A 12,049-nucleotide genomic window follows, 5' to 3' on the forward strand; every position below is an offset into this window, starting at 1 on the left:
TGACTTATGATTCGCCAATGTCGTCGGCTTTTCTCTTAACACCACGCTCTTCAAGGTCTTGCCCGGACTGGTTAGCAAGCATCGACCTCTGCAGTAGCTGCTGGTGTTGCTGATGCTGATGAAGCTGCTGCTGCTGTTGCTGCTGCTGCTGCTGCTGCTGATGTGATAAGTGCTGCTGCATAATCTGGTTCTGGTCCGGGTAGGACGACTCGTTGGCCCAAGGGGTCCACTCGTCTCAGTAGTAACTGAACTTTCATGGCTGCTGATTGTTCTGTTGGTTAACAACGTGCTGGAGCGTGAACCCGAGAGCACGGGGATCGCCGTGGAGCCTCAGAGCCTGCTCTAACCGCTGCTCCTGCAGGCGCAGCGCTTCCCCTGATGATGGAATCAGGCTTGCGGTTAATCTGACGCGCTTGTTTGCGGATTGGGATTGCAAGTCCTCGTTAAGTCCCCTCATCATCATCTGATGATGCTGCTGTTGCGACTTACCTAGATCTGGCGACAGGCTGTCTGGCTGGGACAGCTGCTGGTTCGTGTGGTGTCCTGGCATGCCAGAGCCTCCCCCGCCGCCATTGTGCTGCCCTAGATGGTGCCTCATATCGCTTCCCACCGCGGAACTCGCTGCAGCAGCTGCTGCTTGAGAAACCTGCAAGAGAATCCTCATCAGTCATCATCACCACAACCGTTCATTACTACCAACATCATCAACCCGGACAATTTAAATTTACCGCGAGTCTGAGGGCAGCCTCCGCTTGTGATCGAAGCAGAGCTTCTGCTTGATGCATCCTCAACGCCTGTTCAGAGTTGTTATTCTGGACACCTTGCTGTTGTTGTCCAGTCTGTCCTTGCTGGTTCGCATTAATATCATTGTTATTCCCGCCCATTCTCATGGCAGCTGCTAGGGACGCTACGTCCACTGATGATAAGTTTGGAGAGACCGAATTTTGAAGACCTGTTGGACGAAGAACCAGTTAGAAGTGATCACTCGTGAAAAGTGACAATTTCCAAGGTTGAAGAGGGTTCTTACCAGCAGCCTGGACCGCAGCCGCCATCACGGCCATCCTTTGTTGCTGAGACTGCATCTCGTCGTGATACTGTTGAGCCGTGGATTGGCTTCCCGCTCTCAGCATCTCGCTCAGCTTGTTTCCACTTGGTCCCGGTGACGCCATGTTGTTGTTATTGTTGTTGTTATTGTTGTTCAGTAGCCCGGTCCCTGCACAAAAATCTGCTCGCGTCAGTTAGACCGTGTTTACTAATATCGTCCTTTAGTTTATTACATTGGAAAATAAGTCCTAATCATTTTTAATGATCTGAACTTATTTTCCAGGGTGATGCTTAAATTAAGTGTCCCAAAGGGATGTGTCCCCACTGTTATATGAATATAAAGAATGATGATCGTTAGAATGATTGATGAATGTCATTTGTTATAACGGAAGTCAGGATTTGATAGTCTTTATGTCTAGGATCGTTAGTGATTTAAGTTAATAAAATGTAGTACGATAGCGTACCAGGTTCACTACCGGCCGAAGATAGTCTTCCGTTTCCGCTACTGCTCTCGGAGTGAGCCGACGGGGATGGGCACATTGGTGGTTGCTGTAAATTTTGTGGTCCACCTGGTTGACTCGTTAACACACCGAGACCTGCTCCTGAATCCACAGAATATGGATCTCATAACAAGTGCATCATCATCATCAGGAGCTAGGATTGGGCTCTATCTGATATAGGGCTTTAACTAATCTAAAGCCATAAGTATGTTTGCTTGTAATCGAGGATCCTGCACAGCTTTGCCAGCTCAGCGGATCCTCAAGATTCGCCAGCAAAAAGACTTAGACCACTAATGGGACATTGTGGGAATCACCGAGTGCATTGTCCACCAGGAAAGAGAGGTCCGGGAAGGACAATAGGCATAATGACTCACCTAAACTAGAACCGGCTAGAAGCTCTCTTTCACGTCGCTCAGCGGCAGCTCGGCTTAGAACGTACTGGGCAGCAAACTGGTGCTTGGGATCCATTCTCATGTGCTCCATGTGACTCAGCAGACCTTCGGAACAAGAGATTATTGGTTAATCATAGAAGGATTAATTGGTTTGTCATTAGCAGTTAAGTCTAGGCTAGTGTCTAATGTCTAGAACTTCTGGTCTAGGATCTAGGATCTAGAATCAAGAAGACTCACCACTCTCATGGGTATAGACGGCTTGGCAAACAGAACACGGCCACATCCTTAAATTGGTACTTAGTTGACTAGTTTCCGGATGACATGCCAGGTGCTTTCTGAGGCTCCCCTCGTTGACGTAGTGCTTCCCGCATACTGGGCAAGGATGGTTCGCAGTCCGACGTTTCGCTAGGTAAACCCCAGCAACCGAGGTGGTGCAGTCAGCAGGGGGAACAATAGTACGACACAATGTCGAGGTCAATGCCAAGCAGGTTTAAGCACCCAAAGAGTGTGTACATTTTAAGCTTATCTTAGGTCATTCATTCTTTTAACCAATCGTTCAGTTCTTCTTATTTTTAGTCTTAGTGTTACGCTAACTATTTTTTCCAGTCACTCTAATAGATACTTTGATCTTCATAGTGGTCTAGTTTGGGCTCAGGTTGGTTGCACACCTCAAACGCATTTGGTTAGAATTTTTTTGGACTGTTCAGGTTCAACTTTAAGGTTAATGCTTGCTGATACAATTCAAGAAGAGGAAGAATTCAATTGTTGGTAAGGAAGATAATTTTTACGTTTGAGGTGTGGATGGTTTCTTGTTATTTAGAAGTTAATGATAATTTGTGCAATAAAACTTTCCGATAAATTTTTTGATGAAGCTTTAAAAGATTTAGACAGATTCATTACACAAATTGAGAAACCTTGAGCCCAAAAAGAATCGGACAACATATTAGTAACAGTTATGTTAGTTTCCAAAAGTATCCCATTGCCCGAGAAGAGACACGTATGCCCGCGCCAAAGCGAATCGGGAATATGTGATAATCTTAGAGCTAATCTAATAAGTCTTTCTTTGTCTCGGCTAAGATGTTAATAGAGATGTTACTAACCACAACTATAACCACTTACAATGATTAATTAATATTACTGATATTATTGATATTAATGATACCATGTTGGAAAAGAGACAAAGAAAAACACGTTTGATGTGTGACTGATAGAACAATATCAAATTTTAGGTACTTACTGGCAACACCAGAGGCGTTGGGGTCCTTGTGGGTGATCTTCATGTGTTCCATGAGTGCCTCGCCGCCGAGGAAGAGTTTGTGACAGATTGGACAGCTTGTTGCGTTTGGCCCGCCAATTAGTCCCGCATGTTGCTGGAACACAACACGCTGTTGCAACTCCTTTTTTGTTTTTTGCGATAATTAGTTTTGTTTTTATGAAGCGATCACGATGATGACCAGAAGTAGTAGTAGTAGAAGTAGCAGTAGTAGTAGAGAAGCAGCCGGAGGATTTTATTTCGCGGACGGTGCCACAACAGGACCAAACATATTACCGGGGTAATATTACCGTGTTTTATTTTATCGAGTCATTTGATTCATTGTTTTTGTACCAGAAGCAGCAGGGAAGGCACAAAACAGACGATACCAATTGTGTGTAAGTTATTACTTGCCCAATTAAGTTATTTTATTATTTTATTTTATATTACTTCGCACCAGTGAGCTTGCATTCATTTCCTTCAGTCTTATAAATCAATACTTTAGGCTTGAGGAAATATTTACGCGGCCCATTTTACCCCTTTTTCTTCCTATCGCGTAGAGTACTTATTTCTGAGTAATTTGAGCCTTTGTTTGATCAAATCCGACGATTAGTTTAGATTTTAGAGGCATTTCATTCGTACCCGTAATGGTATTCAAAAAAAAGTATAAAAAAAAAACGCCGCCATTTTGAAACTACTTGGCCGATTTTATTCAACTTATACCACGACCTAGGGGCACATACAAGAAGTTAAGTTCTCGAGTTTCGTTTAGTTCCGACGGATATTTTAAAAGTTATCGTCATTACAGTTTTCCGAATAACGTTTTCGAAAAAAAATTTTTTTTTTCCTATCAATTTTTTTCGATCAAAAATCGCTAAGAAATCACCAATAATTGATACTGAGTGAAAAAAAAATGCTCGATAAAGAAAAAAAAAAAAACCTTTGGACCTTTTACGAGGCCTCGAACATGTGGGTGGTCTACTGTGATCCGAGCGGCGCTGCCGGTTCTTTCTTCTTTGATATTAGCATTCTCGGATACTCAGTACATATTAAATACTTAAAACATGTACAATCTACTGACAATTAGATCAGATAGTCCTCAAGTCGATCGAGGACTAAACAGCTGAATGTTATCGTCGACATAATCATCAGTATCTCCCTTTAAATTTATAAACTTTAGCTCCCATGCCTTCAGACCGAGAGATGATGAATGCACTAAGCTCATTGGCTGCGAATATATATATTTAATAACAATAATAACAATAATTATAATTAAAAAAGTACTACTGTAATTTTAAACCAGACGTCCTTTGTCTATCATCATCGCGCGACGCACAGCCACATTTTTTTTTTCTAAATAATTTTGAAACTACACTAGGTCATTTTTTTTTGCTTAATCCAAAAATTTGAGTATTTATCTCCGAGGTTTCCGTCGTTTTTTATCAATATAGGGATGAAGGAGGAATTTTTTTAATCTCATTTACACGAACTGTATTTTTGGTGGTTTTTTGGATGAATTTTTTAATCTATGGCATTTTTAAACTAGTCGACCGATTTGCCCCGTTTTCTACCACAACCCAGGGGAACATGTAAGGAGCTGAGGTATAGAGTTTGGTTAAGTTCCGATGGATATTTTAAGAGTTATCATCATTATAGTTTTACGAATACGGTTTTCGAGAAAAAACTGTTTTTTTTTTTTTTTTTTTTTTTCGGTCATATAATCAACTTCTATCGCTAGAAAATTGTTCAAGAAGCGAAAAATAATTGAAATTTACCAAACAAATTCAAAATTTCCTTCTATTGAAGCTTTGATCCTGTTTTAGCAAAAAAATTTTTTTCGGAGAAAATAATGAGTTTTAAGTTCCCAGTATTCTTTTTCAGTATTTAGGGTTCGTGTAGATGAGATTTAATAAAAAAATTCCTGAAAATTAATTAAAAAAAAAAAAAAAAACGGCGGAGCCTGGACAATAGTCAAATTTCACACAAACTAAAAATTGGGTAAAACTGAACTTATAGGCAAAATAAATGGGTAGAATAACTTAAAATATACTTAGAAAACTTTAACACAATAAAAAGTACATAAAATTGGTGAACAAGAGACGAGAAAAGGCTAAAACGAGACTGAATGGCAATGACCTCAAACCGCAAACATTTGGGGGTCGTGTAATGTTTTTTTTTTTTATACTTGTTATTTTTAAAATCCCGGACCTAGGGCACTGGAGCCGCGGTTGCGTATGGATAAAAAAAACTTGTAAAAAAAAACGAATACAAAAGTTGGAATAAGTATACACGAGCGGAGGAGTTTGTAACCGAGATGTAAAAAGAGAGAGGGAGATATATTGCATGCAAGTTATTCTCGGAGGGAGGCTGACTCTGGCAGAAGAAGGTTCGACGCCCCGACCTGGCCCAACTGGAAAAAACCGGTTTCAAGTGCTTTTTATTTTATTTATTACCTTTTTTTTTATTCAACATCAGCATCCACGGTTTTTGTAACCAACTCATCTCGAGTGTGGAGAACTGTATGAAGATTATTTTTAACGCGTGGGCGTTTGCTCCCATGTACCTCGTAATTATTGTTTTTATCCTCTCGGCTAAGAGTTATTGCTTTTAGTTTCATTTTTTTAAACATTTATTTCATTATTTTTTTCCAACTTCGATTTAGTGTCTTTTGTTGAAAAATTTTAAAGCCCGCCATTTTGGAAGTACTTGACCCCATTTTACCCCATTTTCAGCCACGACCCAGGGGGACATACAAGAAGTAAAGTTCCAGAGTTTGGTTAAGTTCCGACGGATAGTTCAAGAGTTATCGTCATTATAGTTTCCGAAATACGATTTTCGAGAAAAAACTTTTTTTTTTTCCGTCATTAAATTAACTTCTACCCCTATAAAATCTTCAAAGGAATAAAAAACAATTAAAATTCACAACAAAAATTCAAAAGTTTCCTATTTGCTAACTAATAACTCGTCTCGATAAATTTCTAAATATTTAAACAGGCGTAAAACCTTTGAAAAGACATTTGAAGTGAATTTTAAATCGAAAACGCGTTGATGACTCGGTAAGTCATCAAGGGATCGATAACTAACTAGCCGTCTAATCGTTTCCTTGACGTTGTCGGTGTGCGTGTCTACGTTAACCTCTTTCGGGTGAACTCCTCGGAGGTTTCTTGATCGTCATACATATCACCCTCGGTTTTGTATTCCGCCTAACTTCTTCACTTAAATCCTCACCCCCGATCCTTTCGCCCCTGAAACCTGGCCTATAACCTGCAACCTACAACATACAACCTCATACCTAACAACTTCCTCTCTATGCTCATGTGTTTTAAAACTACGCACTGATAGAACGATTTTTAAGTATTTAAAACGGAGTAATTGAAAAGTTTTTTTATTTTTACGTGATTTATAGAAAATATTAATGACAATTATTGTATCAGGGATGAAAATTAGTTCGTTAATCTAAAAAAAGACGGCTGAGGGCTTTAAAAAAATGTTTATACCAATATTTAGTTATTTAATTTTAACTCTCTACAAAGGAGCAGATTTAGCGAGCATGCGCCATCTGTCGGAATTTTACAACACTTTTAATAAAATAAATTTCACGATTTTTGGGTTTTAGTTTAAATATCAATTTTTTTTTACGTAACTGAGATAAATTTTTAGTATTTAAAAAAATTATTTATTAGAAAATATAATTTAATAAATATTTTTAATTATTTTTGCTCCCAAAATTCTTATCTCAGCACCAGCCCTTGTCTTAAAAAATCCTTGGGCATTTTTTTTCTCATATCCCAGCACTCTCCACAAGGCAAGCGAGAGCTGAAGATAAAGATTAAAGAAGCTGAAGAAAAATAAAAAATAATATTGAGAAAACGAATGAGTAATATCTTTTTCCCTTGAAGGTTGTCTGAGGCTTGGTTATTTCTTTTTCTCAACGTGGCCTCGTACTTCAGCCCGCGGATAAATAAAAAATACAAGCAAGTAACTCCGCAAAAACTCTGTACACATATAATAACAACAGTAAGTACGTATGTATATATTTATGTGTGTATAAGGATAAAAAATATCAAACCGAGGCCTTGAGCCGCGATTTCTCGAGCCGAGACTGCAAGTTATTCGGCTCGACCTTAATTTCCGGCGGTAACGAGGGCGTGACGACTCGCTGGCCCTCGTTGTCGTTGCTCAATCGGGCCCAGGCATGTTTATTCGCAAAATCTCCCCCCAAGGCCCATTTTCGCCTTCCAAAGGATAAAGGAGACCATTGACGACGTTGTTACGCATCGATGACGTTTCATGTACACCCACTTCCTCTTTATGCCACACCTTGCCGGGTAAATGACAGAAAAAGGACTTTTTTTAGGCAATTGTCCCAATTAATGACAAGGTGGTACCAATTATTGGACATTTGTTTTTTTCAGAGTTTTTTGATTGAAAAAATCCGAGTTTTTCGCTTGGAATGAATGAGAGTTAATAGAGCCTAATCCTAAAGCACCGAAAGCGTGTCGGATAATCCCTCGGAGAAAGGGTGGACTGAAGACTAATTCCGGGGGTGATTGGAGTCGAAGAAATGATGAAAGTTTAGCTCCTGCCGGGTATATGCCAATGAAAAAAGACAAAAGTTTATTGTCCTAACGGGTCATTCAAGTGTGACAGGACGTGGGGAAAAAAATTCGGGGGTAGTCGACCGAGAAATCCCTCCCAGTTGATTCACGAGCAAATGATTTCATTATCGGTCCCCTGCTTTTTTAGGCAATCAAAAAAATTCGGGGGTGGAGCGAAAAAATGTCGATGTTATTGAATTTTTTTTTTTTTTCTTTATTTATTTATTTTGAAGCTAAATTTTTTTCGTTAAAAAAAAATGTACATTTTTTTTTAGAAAAAAAAAAAAAATTTTTTTTTGCTACAAAAAATATTATTTATTCCCACAAAATTAATTCTCTGGCTTTAAAAAAATCCTTATTTTGATCTAAGAAAATTTATTTAAGTCAAGAAAATTTTTTTGTCTTGAGAAAATTTCTCTCTTGCTCCAAAAAATTAAATATAAAGAAAGAAGTTAATTTTTATTGACTAACATCTCAATTTTTTAGATTTTTTTTTAATAAATAAATTATGGCAAAAAAAAAAATTGGCTTTTAAAAATTTTTAAAAATTAAAAATGCAATTTTTTAAAAATAATTTTTATTAGGCACCCGATAAATTTTTTTTTCCAGTCAAGAAATTTTTTTTTCTGTGTAATTATAATTTTGACCAAAAATTATAACTTTAAATTCGTATTAAAGACTTTTTCGATTGAGAATTAAATTTTCTTCAAAAAAAGTTTCCTATATATTGCTATTTTCAATATTTAACCGTAAATTTAGATTCTAAATGAATAAGAACGATAAAATCTTAAAAGAATTCAAAAAAGTATGAATAATCGAGGGTGGAAAAAAAATAAACAAGTAAATCCGGTGTCTAACGAGTTTTTACTGAGCGTACTCACTGGGGCAATTAACCGGGGGTTTTCCAGGTAGCTTTTGCAGAGGAAGAATACCTCGAGAGAGAGAGAGAGAGAGCGGGGGTTGGTGGCGAAATGAGTAAAGCAAAGTACTCCGACTCCAGGCGGAGGGATGAGGGCTTGAGGGATGTCGTGGCTAGAAAGAAACCCGGAAAGCCAAGCAAAGGGTTGTTGTATCGTGTTGCACGGCATTTAAGACTTACACCAGTACTTTTAGGTATTTTAGTTCCGGGGCAGCGTGCACCACCACCTAGACGATAAATACAAACCATTTCGTATCTAATTCATCCCCTGTGTCTTGTTCCGTTCACTTTTAACCGGACAATCCATTTATTATTTTTTATTCTTACTCATAAATTTTATTTATTCCTTCGCTTTTAATTAAAACAAATTATTTTTTTTATTTATTTATTTATTTATTTATTTTTTTTTTTTTTCGGAAATTTATTATCAAAAATTAAAAAAAAAATATCTACTTATCACTTAGCGCTTAAGTTTGTCGCGATCAAGAATAAAATATCGCGAAAGGCTTGTTGGTAATTAAAATCCCGGCATAAAACACTCCGTTAACTTTATGCCTCTGAAATATACCTTTATAAATACTTTAATATATAAACAGTGAAAAGGGGTTGCTCGTTAAATAAAAAAAAAAAAAGCGAAAATAACTACAAATGTATTTTTACTCTCTCTCTCTCTCTCTCTCTCTCTAATTTCTTAAAAATAAACTCTGGCAATTAAAATCATACTTTTTACGGAAAATTCAATTTTAAATACAGATTTCAAGAAATTGTTTTTTACTCTAAATTCATTATCAAGTTATTAAGATAGAGATGTTTTTTTTAAATTGCATTTTAATTAATTTAAATTCAATTCAATTATATTAATAAGTAAATTTTTTTTTTTTTAGGAAATTTTATACTTTATAAAAAATATTCTTGATAATTTTTTTAATATTTTAGCAACAATTTTAGTTTTAAAGTCACAAAAAATTATTATTAAAATAAAAAATTAAAAAATTAATTTTTTTATAATTTAATTGAAATTTTAATTTTCCAAAAATTTTGAAAAATAAAGCTTTAGGATAGTTTTAAAAAAAAATTGCAATAACATTTTTTTTTTTTTAAATTATTAAAGAATTTTTTTTTTTTAAATTATTGAAGATTTTTTTTTTTTTTTAATTGTTAAAGAATTTTTTTAAAATTATTAGAGAATTTAAAAGAAAAAAAAACTTATTGAAAAATTAAAAAAAAAAAAAAAAAAATTATTAAAGAATTTTAAGAAAAATTTGAGAAATGTCAAAAAAATTAATTATGAATAAATGTCCCAATTATCGTCAAGAAGGTACCAAAATCTGTCAAATTAAAATCATAAAATTCCCACGTTTTTACAAACATAAAAAAAAAAAAATTCGCGCTATCGTGAGATATTATTCATTGCCGGACTAGAATCTGTAAAAGAATCCTTAAAAAAAAAAAAAAAAAAAAAAAAAAAACGTAATTTCTATATAATACTATGTAGCTCTCAGAACTGGTATCGTGGAGATTCCCTTGTTGCATCGCTGGTTATTGTGCCAGCGAGGGGTGAATTTGATTAAAGACCCCGGAGGCATCTTTCAATCTCTTATAAGTTTTTTGCCGGATTTTTTGTTTTACATTTTACATTTTAAGCCAACATACACCTCGAGTCTTTATTTTACTTCTATACAAGTTCCTTCCCTAGCATCCCTTTGAGTCCGCTTGTCTTCCGGAAGCACCCTGTTTGTGTTCTCATACCAGCCGAGTAACGACTAATCACAATAACTGGTCTTATTAAACTAGACTAACTAACCCGCTCTAAATAAAATGTCCAACGGAATTTTTATTGATACGTCAAGCTTAATTACGATTTTTTGTCCCGCGTTGAAGTTTATTTATCGAATTTTATATTTTTATGTGATTTATAGAAAATATTAATTATAATTATTGTATCAGGGATGAAAATTAGTTCGTTAGTCTAAAACAAAGACGGCTGAGGGCTTTAAAAAAATTTTTATACCAATATTTAGTTATTTAATTTTAACTCTCTGCAAAGGAGCAAATTTAGCGACTATGCGCCACCTGTTGGGAGTTTGCGACACTTTTGATTAAATAAATTACACGATTTTTGGGTTTTAATTTAAATATAAAATTTTTTACGCAGCTAAGAAAAATTTTTAGTATTTAAAAAAATTATTTATTAGAAAATAATTTTTTTAATTATTAAAAAATATTTTTTTGCTTTAAAAATTTTAAAAAATTAATTTATCACTCCTTAAATTCTATCAGTGCACTTTATAATTTTTCTAAATTATCTTTTACAACAAAAGAAAGTTTGGAGAGTTTGTTGTAATGTGTGATATAATTTGCGAAATTGATTTTCTTGGAATGCCGCGCGAGGGTAGCTATTACGATTGTATCTATTCTTAAGGGTGAGGAATGCCTTCGATCGTTTCGGCGCCAGATATATATGTATATAGAAGAGTGAATAATGATAGTGATGGTTAATTCTATATTTTAAAGAATTATTTAAAGATTATCTCGACTATTTTTAGCCGGTCTCTCGTCTCGTCTGCTCAATTATATTCGACGTTCGTAGCCTTTTCTCTAATGAACTCTGCCAGAGGTCATATAAGTCTCTTTGTATTTTATTTTACCGGTTTTTGTTTTTGGTTCGATTTTGGGATTAATGGTGCTTAAGTAATTCAGCGAAATAAAGAGGTGTGAGGATAATAATTGATTAATTTATAAGCACTTGTGTAATTTTTAGGGTTGTAAATTGTAGCATTAATTTTTTTTTTATTTTTGAGCTAAAAATTAAATCAAAAAAATTTTTTTTTAATTTAGGAGCCCAAAATTTTGATCAAAAATTTATTTTAGAAATTTTGAACCTCAAAAAATCAATTTTTCAGTTATTTAGCCAAAAATTGTTAATAGTAATTAATTTTTCGAATTTTGGATCAAAAAATTTGACCAAAAAAGGTTTTTTTTATTTTGGAGCCAAAAATTTAATCAAAAATGAATTTTTATAATTTTTTGACCTCAAAATTTTTCTATAAAATTAATTTTTCAATCATTGACTCCAAAATTAGTCTAAAAATTTTCTAAATTTTGAGCTTTAAAATTCGTTCAAAAATTATTTTATTAATTTTTTATTCCAATATAAAAATAAATTACAATTACAATTTACAACCCTGTAAGTGTCAAAATTAATTAATTATACTAGCGAAGCATAAAAAAGAAAATAAAAAGAAGCCGGCACCAAATAAAATTAAAAAAATAGTATAAAACAGAAAAATTAAAGTGTGAAAATTTCGCTGGCCGGTTAGTGCGTAATTGCATGATTATGTACA

At 34.8% G+C, this 12,049-nt stretch overlaps 1 protein-coding gene across 11 annotated transcripts in view; it reads right to left on the minus strand.

Moving 5' to 3' along the window:
* Positions 1-236: 236 nt before the first annotated feature.
* Dati (zinc finger protein datilografo) overlaps positions 237-12,049 on the minus strand; it is a 48,619-nt gene continuing 36,806 nt past the window's right edge. For 4 of the 11 annotated variants that reach the window (XM_074251420.1, XM_074251425.1, XM_074251422.1 and 1 more), the window contains exons 5-11: positions 3,174-3,333; positions 2,174-2,341; positions 1,919-2,041; positions 1,509-1,646; positions 1,028-1,225; positions 729-952; positions 251-646 (exon numbers count right to left, since the gene is read on the minus strand). In XM_074251420.1, the coding sequence (XP_074107521.1) occupies positions 254-646; positions 729-952; positions 1,028-1,225; positions 1,509-1,646; positions 1,919-2,041; positions 2,174-2,341; positions 3,174-3,333 (1,404 nt within the window). In that variant the 3' untranslated portion in view covers positions 251-253. Of the gene's footprint in view, positions 647-728; positions 953-1,027; positions 1,226-1,508; positions 1,647-1,918; positions 2,042-2,173; positions 2,342-3,173; positions 3,334-12,049 lie in introns of all 11 variants that reach the window. The other 7 variants (XM_074251424.1, XM_074251423.1, XM_074251421.1 and 4 more) reach the window with 5 other exon arrangements.

Source organism: Cotesia typhae, unplaced genomic scaffold (assembly GCF_013202065.1).
Source record: "Cotesia typhae breed Kobodo isofemale line unplaced genomic scaffold, CoteBio_Ctyphae contig_69, whole genome shotgun sequence".
NCBI classification, from domain to species: Eukaryota; Metazoa; Arthropoda; class Insecta; order Hymenoptera; family Braconidae; genus Cotesia; species Cotesia typhae.